This window comes from Marmota flaviventris, chromosome 7 (genome assembly GCF_047511675.1).
Source record: "Marmota flaviventris isolate mMarFla1 chromosome 7, mMarFla1.hap1, whole genome shotgun sequence".
Taxonomy (NCBI): domain Eukaryota; kingdom Metazoa; phylum Chordata; class Mammalia; order Rodentia; family Sciuridae; genus Marmota; species Marmota flaviventris.
The window spans coordinates 54,845,840-54,863,037 of record NC_092504.1 but is presented as its reverse complement, the minus strand read 5'-3'; the positions used below and the strand labels follow the sequence as shown (position 1 = coordinate 54,863,037).

The following is a 17,198-nucleotide window of genomic DNA, read 5'->3' as shown; positions in this document are numbered from 1 at the left end:
AATAAAATCATTCACTCTCGTCATTATAGAGTTCAGATAAATGCCTAGAATAAACACATTTCATTAAAATTATTTTATAGTTAAGAATAAAAAAATAGTAATTTTATATTGCATGATTTAGAGAGATTATAGAATATATGTCTTAATAATGATTCCAATATTAATAATCATTGTCAGCCATTATTTCAGATATACCAATAATAGATAGTAAAGGCAATATTCAATGCAAATAGTTTCCAGAGAACCAATAGAAGAATATACCTTTAACAAGAGATTAGTAAGCTTCATACTGTAATTGGGAGCATTGCTAAGTGTAAACAAAATCTGTTTAATCTTTTCTTCATTGAGGACCACATTACTCATCGTATCACTTTTGTCCTGCTAGGATTTATTTAAGTTGAATTTCTTCCTGATGACAAATTAGAACTACTAAAGTTCCTGCTGCAAACCTAAGGTAAGAAATTTGTAAACCTCATGAAAATCAATGTAGAATGTACATTTGGACTTATTCTATCTTTTCTTCTAAAACAAATATCAATCATTATAAGCTTTTGGGTTAATATTTGGTTTATTTCATTGCTTCCACTTAAAAACTTTTAAGTTCTATTCTGAAACAATTTGCAGGGGGTTTTCTACCCAGGTTTTATATCTCAAAATTAATTGTTAGTTGTCAAGGGAAATGCATTATAAAGCATTAAACTGAGAGTCTTGGTCCAAGTGTGAACTCATCTTTTTCTTTAAACATTCATCTTAAACCCCTAGTTCCTTCTAATGGAGAGTTAATTTATTCCTTCATTAGGTAACAGAAAGTTAATTAACAAGTAAAATTTAATCTGATATATGGTAAAGGGAGGATGAGTCTCAAAAATTACCTCCATGATCTTTATGAAGATACTTGTAGAAGGGAATGCAAGATGTCAGCCATTTAGGGTACTTCATTTCCTTAATATTGTGTAATGAATTTTTAATATTCATATTATTTAAGAATTCATGTACTTTATAATATATGAAGTAAGTTTTAAAGACAAGTTTGTTTATTTAATAAAGGGAAAGGAAACAAAGCTTTTCTAAAGAAAATTCTGTTATAAAAACAATAACCAATTTTGATAACATAAATACCATTCTTGCTCCTTTTGTGATCAATTAGGCAAAGTACATCTTTTATTTTCATTATCTATAAGAAAAATATTTGAATACTCTTTCTCTCAAATATTTGAACTTTCTTCCTGAACTCATAAGGTTTCATAAACACATGAGTCATATTTTTAATCATACCCTTTTCAAATTTTCAAAAATTTTCTGGAAAGAGTAGATTAGTTTTTCATGATCACAAGTTCACACCCTCACTTGTGACAAAATATTTTACAGCTTCTTAGAATATTTTTCAATATTTCAATACTTAATATTTAGTTTTCTACCTAATTCAAGAATACACATCAATGTAAAAAATTTAACAGCCATAGTTTGAGAAATTTGTTAATACTGATCATGTTTCTGAGATGTTTAAACAAATATCAAAGTTTTCGTAGGGCATAATATGGCTTGCCTTTGTGAACTCTGCTCAGTATACACAATCAGGTGCTCCATACTTCAAAATAATTATCAAACTCTTTTTACTCATGATGTTTCTATCCTCTGCTCCTCCTATATTCCCCTCCGAAAAGCTGGCAGCAATCCCTATCCTATATAACTCTGAATATTTTACCTGTGTCATTTCATCTAAAGACACTTGTCACTTTCTCTATGTAGAACAAGTTGAAGGAATTACAGAGGAAGATAATCAATTTTAAATATCTCTTTATTTCAGGCACTATATTTGTTACTTAATAAATATAATTTTATTTATTTACATATATAATTATATGGTGAATGTATTATTTTACATAGTAATTTGTGATCTTATTGTTGTATAGTTACACGTTTTGTATATTTAAATATAGCATTTGTTAATTATTATATTAGTTGTTACATATTACAGTCTTTTAAATTGTCTTTTAAATTACTATCTTATAGATGAGAACACTAAGTTTCATAAATGTTATGAAGAATAACATTAAGCTATGTTCTTTACCTTAACTGATTCTAAAATATAAATTATTTTTATAATATGCTGACTAAAATATACTATGTTGATTTTTGTTATGGTTATGTATGTCCTTCTCTTATGTTGAATTGATAGACCATAAAATAAATGTGAGAAAGATCCATTATATTCATCTTCTACTTTGTAGGGAATGTTGTATGTAGTAAGTAACAAAAAACAAAACAAAACAAAAAAAAAAAACAACAACAACACACACGCACATAGGAATTGAATACTATACTATATTTTAATTGAATACTGGAATTGATTTTTTGCTAGTAAGTCAAATGAATAAAACAGTAACAGTGAATCCCAGTCAATTGTTCATTCTAGTGGACAATGACCATTATTTCAAAGTCTTCTGTCATGTGACTATGGAGCAAGCAGACATCAGCAGGAACACCATACAATCTTTTGCAGAGAACTTTAAGTTGGAATCCATTCACAGGAATTGTATGATCACTTTGCTAAACTTTAAACAATACTTTGCCAAAGGTTATGGCTTGCTCTCTCTGTTTATCCACAAACACAGGCATATATATGCACAATTTTCATTGAGATCATTCTACTTTGATAACATGGTCTTATGCTATTCCGTGTGTGTTACAAAATTATATGTTTTGGGCAGTCTGTAATTCGTATAAATTCCTGATACTTGATAAGAGGATATAGTATACTCTGATGGGGCAATCTATCCTCATGTCAATACAACAGGTTCTGAAAGCCAGAAATCCTTAAGGTTGCTACTGCTGATCTAATTCTTTTCTTATGTCGTACGAACTTTTCAAGTTACTCAAACTCTTCGAGCAGTTGTTCCTCCTTCTTTGATATGGAAATAATTATAGCACATAGTGAATTGAATATTTTCAAAATAAGAAATGAATGAGATTAACATATGCAAAACACTTTGTAGAGTGTCTATCACATAGAAAGGGCTTAATAAATACTGTCACTATTATTAAAGGCTGTGTATAGATGCAAGATAGTTGTTATTCACCCAGACCAACTTTATTTTTTTCTGGTACCTGGGATTGAACTGGGGAGTTCTCTACCATTGATTCATATCCCCACCCCTGTTTTTATTTTTTACTTTGAGAGAAGGCCTTGCTAAATTGCCCAGGCTGGCCTCAGCCTCCTGGATAACTGAGATTATAGACATGCATAACTGCACTCAGTAGGCTAGTTAGCTTTTGAAGAACATTTTTGGTAAAGTGTGCTTGCATCACCAGTTCTCTTTGGGTAGACTGCATTCACTAGCACCATATTCCATTGTTTCCTGAATATATTACTTGCACATATTTTATTCATTTAATTATGTTTCTCAGTGATTAACAAAATAATTTCTTAAACATTATTAGAATAGTAACAAATATTACACTTAGTATATGTACTTCACATTTTTATAATATTCTTCATAATAATCGTACCTGTTAATACTATTATAATAATGTTCAATTATTGCTAATGAAATTATAAGATCTATTAAATATTTTTTAAAAACCCATACAACATTAGCATCCATTCAAGTCTGAGTGAATTCTGGTCCTATCTGAGGTGACAGTAAGTAATCCCAAGTATAGAGTTAAGATATACAAGGGCTTCCATTTAATGGGAAGAAATGAACAATTATAAGGTACAAAAAAAGGGCCAAAGGATCAGGTTCAAGAGAAGGATCAGAGAACAGGAATTATAACCCAAACCAGAGCAAACATTTGAAAGGTAAGACACATTGCTCCCAAACGTGTAATAGCCATAAAATATGGAGCTAATACTTCTAATATCATTCAGCAGAGAGATTGTTCTTATAGGTATCAATGTTGGATTAATATTGAGAAATATCTTTGTCTTTCCCTTTTGTTTGAAAATCAGATAAATTCATTTGCCTCAAGTCTTCTGCATCAGCCACATCATGTTCAACAAAATTCTGCTGTTGTCTCTTCAAATAAATCTCCTAGGAACCACGCTTGGCGGGAACATTCTGATCTGGCCAATGGAAGGTAGTCACTGGCTAAATATTAAGATAATCATAGATGAGCTAATTACGAAACAGCATAATGTGACTGTTCTAGTTGCCTCTGGTGCACTTTTCATCACCCCATCAGTTAGCCCATCTCTGAAATTTGAAAGGTATAAAGTACCCTTCAGCAAAGAAACTATAGAAGGAATGATCAAGAATTTTGTTTTGACTTGGCTGGAACATAGACCATCTCCTTCAACCCTTTGGAGATTCTATCAGGAGATGACCAAAGTCATAGAGGACTTCCATATGGTGTCCAGAGATATTTGTGATGGTGTTCTTAAAAATGAAAAGCTGATGGAAAAGCTGAAGAAAGGCAATTTTGAAGTTCTGGTGTCAGATCCAGTATTTCCTTGTGGTGATATAGTAGCTTTAAAACTGGGAATTCCATTTATTTATTCTTTGAGGTTTTCTCCAGCCTCAACAGTGGAAAAGCACTGTGGTAAAGTTCCATACCCTCCTTCCTATGTTCCTGCTATTTTATCAGAACTCTCCGACAGAATGTCTTTTGCTGACAGAGTAAGGAATTTTATCTCCTACCATCTACAGGACTACATGTTTGAAACTCTTTGGAAATCATGGGATTCCTACTATAGTAATGCTTTAGGTATGTAAAAATTTTTTGTTTTAAGATTTGAATGTGAACAAGCAGAGACTTGAGTCAACTCTTCTTTATGTCCCTATACTATTGTTTCACAGTTCTATATACTGATGTACTATTACTATCACTTGATATCAGGAAAGAAGATAAAAGACATTGCACAGGCATGGTGGCACATGCCTATAATCTCAGCTACACAAAGTCCCAGGTGGTGGATCATAAATTCAAGGCCTGCCTCAGCAACTTAGCAAGACCCTGTCTCAGAATAAAAAATAATAAGTGCTGGGAGTGTATCTCAATGTAGAGCACCTCTGGGTTCAATCCTCCATACCATGTACAACACACACAAAAAAATATTTGCAACATCAATTACGTAGATAATATATACATGATACAGAAAAAAAGGAAGAGAAGGGAGAGAATATATGACAGGGAGAGAATAAAATTCTGAAAAACTTAATAATGCAATACATAAAGAAAATTTTAGACCATAAATATTAGTTTTCCTGCAAAGTATGTGTGGAGAAGGAAACTGTGCCCAGTGTTGGAGACTTCAAATGGCATTGGGCATTACTGATAATTTACTATTTCTGAGGTCAAAATGTGAGGTGGATAGACATGTAAAAAAAACAAAAACATGCTAATGACATCAACACAAGAAAGAATGAACTAGTTGGGTGCAATGGCGCATACCTGTAATCTCAGTTCCTCAAGAAGCTGAGGCAGGCAGATCACAAATTTAAAGCCAATGTGGGCAACTTCATGAGACCCTGTCTCCAAATGAAAAATAAAAAGGCCTGGGGAGGTAGCTAAGTGGTAAAATGCCCCTGGGTTCAATCCTCAGTAATGCAAAAAATAAAAAAAAATCAATAAGTATTTTTGAAGTATCTTCTATATTATGCTTAGTACTTCTGTTTGTGTCTAATAAGCAATTGGGAACTGTTTAAAATGATATTTTTATTTTATATAAAATACCTGTACAGATATGGAGACAGAATAGAGAACTTGAGGCTAAGTTATAGCATCACCCCAGGAAAGAGACAGTGAGGGCATGTGTTAAGAAAGTGACTTATAGTGGAAGAGCATTTACCTAGGATGCATGAGGTCCAGGGTTCAACTCCCAGCACCACAAAAACTAAGTAAATAACTATCCCTTGTTATTATTTGGTTTCTTACTACAAATGGCCCTTGATATGAGGTATCTCCCAAAAGGTCATGTGTGAGACAAAGAAAGACAAAGTTTAGAGGTGAAATGATTGGGTTATGAGAGCCTTAACCTAATCAGTGCATTAATCCTCAGATATAGAGTAATTAGGTGTTTCCTGTAAGCACTAGGTTGTGGCTGGAGGAGGTAGATTACTGGGGGCATGTCTTTGGGGTATATATTTTGTGAGCTGAGTTTATTCTCTTTCTGCTTCTTGGTGGCCAAGTCTTAACTTGCTTTTCTCCATCATATTCTTCTACCATGATGTCCTGCCTTACCTTGGGTCCCTAGCAATGGAACTGGCCTGAATACAGACTGAAACCTTTGAAACTGTGAGACCCAAATAAAATTTTCTTCCTCTAAAAAATAAAACAAAAAAATAACTTACAAATGGAGAAAAATAACATGGTATGAGACTGTAGTCATAGAATTATGAAGGAGTCTACTTTTTAAATTTATTTTTTATTTTTTATTCTAATTTATTATATATGACAGGAGAATGCATTACAACTCATATTCCACATATGCAGCACAATTTTCACATTTATGGTTCTATGCAAAGTATATTCACACGATTCGTGTCTGCATACATGAACTTAGTGTAATGATGTCCATCTCATTTCATCGTCTTTTCTACCCTCATAACCTCTCCTTTCTCCTCCCTCCCCTTTTCCCTTTGCCCTATCTATAAATTCATCTAATCCTCCCATGTTCCCTGTCCCCAGATTATGAATCAGCAACCTTAAATCATAGAAAACATTTGGTATTTGTTTTTTTGGGGATGGGCTAAAAACACTTAGCATTATATTCTCCAGCTCCATCCATTTACCTGCAAATACCATGATTTTATTATCTTTTATTGCTGAGCAATATTCCATTGTATATATATACCACTTTTGTTTATCCATTCATATACTGAAGGGCATCTAGGCTGTTTCCACAGTATAGCTATTGTGAATTGTGCTGTGATAAGTATTGATGTGGCTGTGTGTCTGTAGTATGCTGTTTTTTGTGCCCTTTGGGTATAGACCAAGGAGTGGGATAGCTGGGTCAAATGGTGGTTTCATTCCTAGTTTTCCAGGGAATCTCCATACTGCTTTCCAATGCTGCACCATTTTGCAGTCCCACCAACAATGTATGAGTGTACCTTTCCATCCTCACCAACACTTATTGTTGTTTGTATTCTTTTTTTTTTTAAATTTTTTATTGTTGGCTGTTCAAAACATTACATAGTTCTTGATATATCATATTTCACAATTTGATTCAAGTGGGTTATGAGCTCCCATTTTTACCCCATATACAGATTGCAGAATCACATCAGTTACACATCCATTGATTTACATATTGCCATACTAGTGTCTGTTGTATTCTGCTGCCTTTCCTATCCTCTACTATCCCCCCTCCCCTCCCCTCTTCTCTCTCTGCCCCCTCTACTGACATTCGTTTGTCCCCCTTGTATTATTTTTCCCCTTCCCCTCACTTCCTCTTGTATGTACTTTTGTATAACTCTGAGGGTCTCCTTCCATTTCCATGCATTTTCCCTTCTCTCTCCCTTTCCCTCCCACCTCTCATCCCTGTTTAATGTTAATCTTCTTCTCATGCTCTTTGACCCTACTCTGTTCTTAGTTACTCTCCTTATATCAAAGAAGACATTTGGCATTTGTTTTTTAGGGATTGGCTAGCTTCACTTAGCATAATCTGCTCTAATGCCATCCATTTCCCTGTAAATTCTATGATTTTGTCATTTTTTAATGCAGAGTAATACTCCATTGTGTATAAATGCCACATTTTTTTTTTATCCATTCATCCATTGAAGGGCATCTAGGTTGGTTCCACAGTCTAGCTATTGTGAATTGTGCTGCTATGAACATCGATGTAGCAGTGTCCCTGTAGCATGCTCTTTTTAGGTCTTTAGGGAATAGACCGAGAAGGGGAATAGCTGGGTCAAATGGTGGCTCCATTCCCAGCTTTCCAAGAAATCTCCATACTGCTTTCCAAATTGGCTGCACCAATTTGCAGTCCCACCAGCAATGTACAAGTGTACCCTTTTCCCCACATCCTCGCCAGCACTTGTTGTTTGACTTCATAATGGCTGCCAATCTAACCGGAGTGAGATGGTATCTTAGGGTGGTTTTGATTTGCATTTCTCTGACTGCTAGAGATGGTGAGCATTTTTTCATGTACTTGTTGATTGATTGTATGTCCTCCTCTGAGAAGTGTCTGTTCAGGTCCTTGGCCCATTTGTTGATTGGGTTGTTTGTTCTCTTATTGTCTAATTTTTTGAGTTCTTTGTATACTCTGGATATTAGGGCTCTATCTGAAGTGTGAGGAGTAAAGATTTGTTGTTTGTATTCTTAATAGCTGCTATTCTGACTGGAATGAGATGAAATCTTAGAGTAGTTTTGATTTGCATTTCTCTAATTGCTAGAGATGTTCAACATTTTTTCATATATTTGTTGATTAATTGTATATCACCTTCTGAGAAGTTTCTATTCAGTTCCTTGGCCCATTTATGGATTGGATTATTTGGGTTTTTGGTGTTTAGCATTTTGAGTTCTGTATTTACCTTAGAGATTAGTGCTCTATCTGATGTGCAAGTGGTAAAAATTTGCTCCCATTCTGTAGGCTCTCTATTCACCTCACTGATTATTTCTTTTGCTGAGGAGAATCTTTTTAGTTTGAATCCATCCCATTTATTAATTCTCGATTTTAATTTGTGTGCTATAGGAGTCTTATTAAGGAAGTAGGGGCCCAATCCAATATGATGGAGATTTAGGCCTACTTTTTCTTTTATTAGACTCAGGGTCTCTGGTTTAATTCCTAGGTCCTTGATTGACTTTGATGTGAGTTTGTGCATGGTGAGAGATAAGGGTTTAATTTCATTTTGTTGCATGTGGATTTCCAGTTTTCCTAGCACCATTTGTTGAAAAGGCTATATTTTCTCCAATGTATGTTTTTTTTGGCATCTTTGTCTAATATAAGATAACTGTAATTACATGGGTTAGTCTCTTTGTCCTCTATTCTATACCATTGTTGCCAATACTATGATGTTTTTGTTACTATTGCTCTGTAGTATAGTTTAAGGTATGGTATGGTGATGCCACCTGCTTCACTCTTCCTGCTAAGAATTGCTTTAGCTATTCAGGGTCTCTTATTTTCCCAGATGAATTTCATGATTGCTTTTTCTATTTCTATGAGAAATGTCAGCAGGATTTTGATTGGAATTGCATTAAATCTATATAATGCTTTTGGTAGTATGGTCATTTTGATAATATTAATTCTGCCTATCTGAGAACAAGGGAGATCTTTTGATCTTCTAAGGTCTTCTTTAATTTCTTTCTTTAGTGTTCTGTAGTTTTCATTGTAGAGGACTTTTACCTCTTTTGTTAGGTTGATTCCCAAGTTATTTTTTTTTGCTTGTTTGTTTGTTTTGTTTTATTTTTTCACAGATACACAGAAATGCCTTTGATTTATGGGTGTTGATTTTATATCCTGCTACTTTGCAAATTCATTTACTAGTTCTAGAAGTTTTCTTTGAAATGTTTTGGGTCTTCTAGGTACAGAATCTCATATTGTTGAAAAATAGTGCTAATTTTAGTTCTTCTTTTCCTATTTGTATCCCCTTAATTTATTTTGTATGTCTAATTATTCTGGCCAGTTTTTCAGAACTATGTTAAATAGAAGTGGTAAAAGAGGGCACCCTGTCTTGTTCCAGATTTTAGAGGGAATACTTTTAATTTTTCTCTATTTAGAATGATGTTGGCCTTGGGCTTAGCATAGATAGATTTTACAATGTTGAGATATGTTCCTGTTATCCCTAGTTTTTCTAGTGTTTTGAACATGAAGGAGTGCTGTATTTGTCGAACACTTTTTCTGCATCAATTGAAATGATCATATCATTCTTATATTTAAGTCAATTGATGTGATGAATTACATTTATTGATTTCTGTATGTTGCACCAAACTTGCATCCGTGGGGTGAACCCTACTTGATCATGGTGCATGATCTTTTTGATATGTTTTTGTATTAAATTTGCCAGAATTTTATTGAGAATTTTTGCATCTATGTTCATTAGAGATGTTGGTCTGAAGTTTTCTTTCTTTGATGTGTCTTTGCCTGGTTTTGGAATCAGGGTGATATTGGCCTCATAAAATGAGTTTTGAAGTGATCCCTCTTTTTTCTGTTTCCCAAAATAAATTAAAGAGTATTGGTATTAGCTCTTCTTTAAAGGTCTTTTAGAACTCGGCTGTGTATTATGCCTTCCTAGCCACTGGGATTACCAGCATGTGCCATCATGCCCAGCTTGGTTTATTTTATTTCTAACAGAATTCTAAAAGGACTAAATTAATTAATCCATGATGGAATTTTAGAATAAAATCTGAGAAATACTAACCATTCAATTAGTGTTAGCTTTTTTTTAGGTCTAATTAATTAAAACCAATGGCTACTTAATGAGGATTGTTAAGAGGGATGAAGAAGAAATTAAAATTGATTCAATATTTTTGACTTCAGTAAGTGATAAACGGTGCAAATCACTCAGGATGTGAATATAGGAGAGAGACAATTCAAGAAAAGAAATAACACATTTAACTTTGTACATGTTGCTGGGCACAGTGGTGCATGTTTATGATCTCAGTAACTGGGGAGGCTGAGGTAGGAGGATTGCAGGTTCAAGGCCAGCCTGGGCAACTTAACAGGTCCCTGAGACAGTCTCAGTGAGACCCTGAGATTCTGTCACTGGAATGGAGTCCAGTGGTGGAGTGTTTACCTAATCTGTGTGAGACCTAGGTTCAATCCCTAGATTAACAACAACTAAAAAAAATGTAAATAAATGTTGTGCATGTGATACTTATGGGAATATTTGGTGAAATCCAATAAGCAATTGTTAGGTGGGGTGAAATCTGAGGAAATGTAATGGGTTAGAGATTTTATTATTATCTGTATAAGAATTATCTGTATTATCTGTATAAGAATGGTACATATGTACTTTATCTCTCTAATGGTAGCTTTGTTGCCATGTTTTCCACTTTCCTGTTAATGTGAAGTTTGCTTCCTAGTTTTCTATTTTCATACATAGCACATTTCTGAAGTTGTCCACACTCAAATGATTTGAAGCCAAGCATTGGGCTTAACCATGTTTATTGTAAACCTGATAATCTTCTCAGCCAACAATGGGTATTTCACACTCCATAATTATAGTTCATACTTTGGACAATCTTAATGTTATATATTTACTGTTTTATTTTGATTTCATGATAAACCTGGTAAGCACAGACCTAATCAAAATGTTTCTCGCTTTTGTTAAGTTGTATACAGTATTTTACGTAAATGTTAGGAAGAGAAAATTTGAAGTTCCTATGCAGTGATAGCTATTGACATGCATTGGCTTCTTTTCTACAAACCTCTGTGTTATAAAATAATTGTAAAATTGATCTATATGAACCAAAACAAACATGCATGGGACAGCATGTGGATACAAGTGTTAGATGCGAAAGGTGAATGAATGGGATCAAAAACTAGTGAGCCCATTGTAGTTAAAAATCAATTTGTATCAGCAAAAGTCATCACCTTCTCTGGATATGTTAACCAGTTACCCCCAGCTTACAAAACAGATGTTTGTCTCCTGGTTATGAAGGAAACCCAACTCTTTACCTTCAGACAAAACAAAGCACAGGTACAATGATTACATAGAAGCCTGCAGTGTCCTATGAAGACACAAACAAATGGTCTGCATCATAGCATTAAAACTGAATGTCATTAAAAATAAAGATAAGTGAAGAACAAATGGAAAATTTATGAAGCAATGAGGCTTTCAAGTTCCTAAAAAAAATCTCCTTCATGTCCTTGTGCATGTAGTAAATTAACAGAGATACCTGAATATGTGTAGCATCTCAGTTAATGGAAGAGAAAACAGTATGTGGAATATTCTTGAGTCAAGCTGGATGTTTATTATTTATCCTATCATGTCTGTTTTTAATCACCTATTCATCCTGAACTTTTAATTTATAATTCATGTAGATAAAATTCTACTCATTCATATTTGTGTTATCCTTGGTTTACTTTCCTTAGGCTGGAATTTAAGAATCACATGTTCCATTGTGTTTTGTCTGTAAGGCAATGCTGGTAATAATATCACACTATTCTCCCATCTTAAGACATGATACTAATCTTCCTTAATTTGTTCATGGGAATGCAATATAGATTTGTACAGCTCTAATCTTGATATACAGTGTCATGTTTCTAGTTGAATTATACTCTTCCAAGTTAGAATGACTATTTAAGTTTGTTTTTACTAAAACACCATATTCTCATTCATGCCACAGACATGAACGCTCACATTCGACAGACCAGGTAAGAAGTAAAAGTACTCACATGATAGAGGAGCTTATTTTCATGCAAGCCATCGTAGATGTAGATATACATGGAAATTTTCCTTCTAAATTGTAATTTGAATTTATTTTCTACTTCTCTAATTCATTAAAGAATTTAAACCAATAATGAACCTATATCCACTCAGGTCTCAAATTTTTACACCTGAGTAAATAAAGAGACCAAATTTCCCTAAGATTATCTCTTTGCAAAAGAATGTAATGAGAGTCTCAAAGTGGAGCTTTAATCTCTGTTAATTGCTAGGAATTAGATATCACAATGTTGCATTTTGTTTCAAGTCATGAGTATTTGGCCCAAACTCATGGAAATTCTAACAGTAATAGTAATTAGCATTTATTGATCTCTTCCTATGTACTAGACACTGTGATAAGGGCTTTATATATATTAGCTCTCCAAATTCTTTCATTGAATTTGTTGCATCATTATAATAAAAAAATATCACACACATGAGAATTTTGAGGCTTCAAAATATCAAGAAGAGAAAAATAAGATTATTTAGCTACTAGTTTGAAAAGACAGTATTCACATTAAGGTCTTTCTCATACCAAAGTATCTGAGTGTCTGCACCTTCCTAAGTCTCAAAGCTTCTCTCTCTCTCTCTCTCTCTCTCTCTCTCTCTCTCTCTCTCTTAATTTAAATTTCAAGTTGACATCATCAATTATTCAGAGTATTTTTGGTGTAAACTTTCTTGGATTTTTTTCCTTGTAATGTATTTAGTATCTGGAGTCAACTATTCATTCCATGTCTTGCCTGTTCTTAATTTGATGAACAGAGTTTAATTGGGCATGTTATCACTACGTAACTCAGTATTCCTTAAGGTGTAGGTCTCCATGTGATTCTGTTGCCTTAGGTGTGTTGTTTGAGAATATTCTTTCCTGCTCTTAAAGAGCTTCATAAGCAGCTTCTGAGAGTAAGACAAGCCTCTACAGATTTCAAACATTTGTTTAAAATTGAACCAGGTAAATTTCTTTTTTTTCATAATATCAGTAAAAAGTCACCAAAGTTGTGTTCACATTTAAGGAGAGAAGAATATAATAATTGTATGACAGTGAAAATATAATCTATAAGCACAGTATATTGCTATCTGCAGTTTAACCCTTTGGCACTTTAAAAATGCAGGATTTGAAAAGAATATTCTTTACTTATTAGATTCATATATTATGCATACAATGCCATAATATAGTATTACATATGAAAGCTGGATGAATAGCCTTTAAGATTTAATGCCATCTGTTATAACTATAGACAATCTTTAGAAAGAAGGATGATGCTCTTAAGATATTTGAGTGAAACTAGGAAATAATTTAGCAGAAGTGGTCAATGTAAAATAAAGTCCTGGAAAATAAATATATTGAGTGCTTATGTCTCTGTGGTCCTTGGTTTCTAGAAGTAAATTTTAAAGGAAAAAAAGTATATTATAGTCCTTTCCCTGAAAGGTTATGCATTTCTATTTGAGCTATTTTCTTTTCCCTATTTTTCCTTCTTCCTAATCTTTTCCTTGCTTCTCTCCTTCCTTCCTTCCTTCCTTCCTTTCTTTATTTTTTATTTACATTAATATTGCTTGGTTAGAATCTTTCAAATACTCTCTGGCAGTGACCCATGAGCTGGACGACAGAGGTACTGCATTAGAGATGGAACTGGCTGTCAGACATTCATAGTTTCCAGAGATAGCATTTATGAAAGCATTGTTATGGTAGCATTGTTCCTATTTATGAAAGTATTTCAGAATGAAAGGAAAATGATCATTTTTATGAGTATACTCATGTGCATGTTTCTTAAGGTAAATCATTTGTGACCTTTGGTGCTTGTCACTTTATTGATATCACATTATTTGTTATGTGCCTGCAGACTGAACATGACTGACTTGCATTATTCGGGAAATTTCAGATATTTCAGTGTGCCATTGTAGGAAGAGGGAGAGATGGTAGGTCAAGGTGATAAGATCTGATTTATTTTATCATTTTAAAAGTAAAATTGTTTCCACCACAGAATTATATACAGCAAATATCTATTGAGCACAAATGTTACTCTAAATAATTTGCATGCATTATTTCGCTCATTTCTCACAACTATAAGAAATAGGTTTCATTGTCCTCATGGGTTTGCAAATGAGGAGGCTATCCAGAAAGGCTGAGGCTGCAATCCAGAAAGTAGAGAATCATTTGAGTTCAGGATCTAGACTAAAAAGAAATATTGGAAAAAATCAGTTTCTATACACAATTCTTTTAAAAAAAAGTAAATTTAAATTTAAGCTTTCAAAAGTTAAGTAAACACTAAGCAAGGAACTCCAATTAAACTGAAGCCCTGATGGTGGAACTGGGAAGCCCCTCTGGGAAACTTTCCTTGTCAGAGCTCTTCTTCCTAATCTTTTTTGCATAGTCTAAGTCTACCCCCTTTTGTCTGGGCATTTTAAGTTCTAAAGAGAAGACCCACCTGACTGGGCTAGGTAGCACATGACAGCAATTCCAGCACTGAGGAGGCTGAGACAGAAGGATCACAATTTTGAGGCCAGCTTGGGCAATTTAGCAAGACCCTGTCTAAAAAAAAAAGAAGAAAAAGAAAAAGAAAAAAAAAGAAAATGTGGGGGGATACTGGGAATGCATCTCAGTAGTAGAGCACCCCTATGTTGAATCTCAGTTTTGCAAAAGAAAAATTCAAAATAGATATAGGAGCTAGTACCAGGAAGTCAAGGTCCACTATGATAAGTAAAAAGAAGACAAGGCCTTGATGACCAGGACTCCACTCCTTCCTGACCTGCTCCTCCTTCCCTTTCTATAAAAGCCCTTTATGCCTCAGGCATATTCCCACTCAGAGATGGAGTTTTGAGTTATTCCCTGAATCTTCTAAAGATACTGGCCCTTTATCTCAAGATGCTGCCTTTTGGTTCATTATGGTGCGCCTGCCTGTGATCCTAGCTACTTGGGAGGCTGAGACAGGTGGATCACAGGTGTGAGGCCAGCCTGGTCAATTTTGCAAGACCGTGCCTCAAAATAACAAATAAAAAGGACTGCGGATGTAGCTCAGTGGTAGAGCACCCCTGGGTTCAATTCCCAGTACAGCCAAAATAAACAAAAATCCTGAATTCTTCCTTTCAACTCTCATCTCCTGAATATTGACATTCAAGCACTGGGTAGCCAGACTTTCATTTCAGTAACATTGGGAGGATAAAAGTTAAGGTGATGAAGCATTGATTATGCCTGTTCTTAAACAGCATGAAGGCTCGTTTCCAGGTTTTGTGGCCTCAGTGACCGTCTCTAAAATTTGGGAGACAATGAAAACAAGAATCAGCGTAGGTAAATCTTAGCCAGTGTAATGCTCAGGTAACGCAAGAAAACTTTTATCAGGCAAGAAAGTATCTTTGCAGGGATTTTTTTTTTAAGAAGAAACTTTATACAAACGTTATTTGAAGAATTCTCAGTTTAAATAACATCACACCCATTTTAAGAAACTTTTATCCTAATTTCAAGCAGATGAACTAAGCATTCACTAGAAACTGTTTATATACACAATCTTATTAAATGTGATTCTGAGAAAAGTGATTCTGTTTTATTACCTTTCATAGTCCTCTCTTTCAAAGTATATAGATGTTAGAATGAAAATGGCTACTTAATATAGAATACAAGGACAATAGTGTAATTGGAATAATTTTTCTATGGCTTGTTCACTTGTGGCACTTTTACATTGATAGTTCACAGACATTTTAAAATTATTAGTTGTTTCCTGGAATCTTCAGTTATATTTAAGGTGTTCCATTCTCAAGTAGCCACAATTGTGAAATGCGGTATTTTTACTGTTATGAAATATATCTCAACTATTTGATTTTAAAAGTAAAACACTGAAGAACATTGGACAGAACCAAAATAATAACATAATCATCTAATTTACCCCTTCTAGCCATGTGATTCTGAGGTCATTTAAACTTCTCTTGACCTACTTCTTGCAAATGATAGTGTTCCATAAGTTGGACCTAAACTCTCTCCAAAACAGTATCCCTGTAACTCACTTACTCATACCTTATTCAGAATAGCTATTAGTGAAACCATAGAGTTAACAAGCATAATAATATTAAATTACTGTTTCATTTTGTCATGGAATCAAACATATTTTACATGTTATTATTTTTCTACATATGGATATTTAAGTCTCTAAAATTACACATATGTCTTCAAAAGTGACTTATTTTTTATTTGAAATTATGAAACATTTTAGATATATAGTAAACCAGATAATAAATATAAGAGACATCTATGTTAATACCAATTAAACCCTTTAACATTCAAGTGTAATTTCAAATTTAAAACATATAAATTCACTATTAACCGATTATAGTACCTAAAACTCTTTACTAAACTAGACAATTATTTTATTGTCCCACAGAGAACACTTAAAAGTAGCTTATTCACTTTTTGAAATCTTACATTATTTTAGATTCCAAATAATTTAGGGGTAGTTACAATGCATTTGAAGTTCTGATAGGTATTTTGATAAGCTTTTGTTAGTAAAATTCTAAATTAATAATTATATTTTACTCATATAGATATCAGTCATTCAATGGAAAAGACTTTTGATTTTGCCTTATATGATACAGTATTTTTTATTGGAAGTCCACCGAGGCTGACTCTTCAGAGGACACAGATTTAATTCTGAAAGTATACTTCTCTTTTTCCTTTTCCCTTTATCTGTCTTCTGGGTCCTTTTGTTACCCAAGGGCCTAAAATTACACAATTTAAGAGTAGCCAAATTTAAATGGAAAGCCCAACATTTGAGTTACATTCTTAATTTCTGTTTTTATCCTTTAAAATCACTGTGTTCTCATTTCTCTTTTTAATGACAGCCTCTAATAATTTTAAAATGGAATTGTTATATACTTGTTCAGTTTGGGATTCACAAAGGATTGAAATTG

The 17,198-nt window shown here is 33.7% G+C and overlaps 1 protein-coding gene across 1 annotated transcript in view; it reads left to right on the top strand.

The window, feature by feature from the left end:
- The first annotated feature begins 3,992 nt into the window (after window positions 1–3,992).
- LOC114104660 (UDP-glucuronosyltransferase 2A2) overlaps window positions 3,993–17,198 on the top strand; it is a 45,977-nt gene continuing 32,771 nt past the window's right edge. Inside the window, 1 exon segment of the mRNA XM_071614801.1 lies at window positions 3,993–4,707. Within this exon segment, the coding sequence (XP_071470902.1) occupies window positions 3,993–4,707 (715 nt within the window).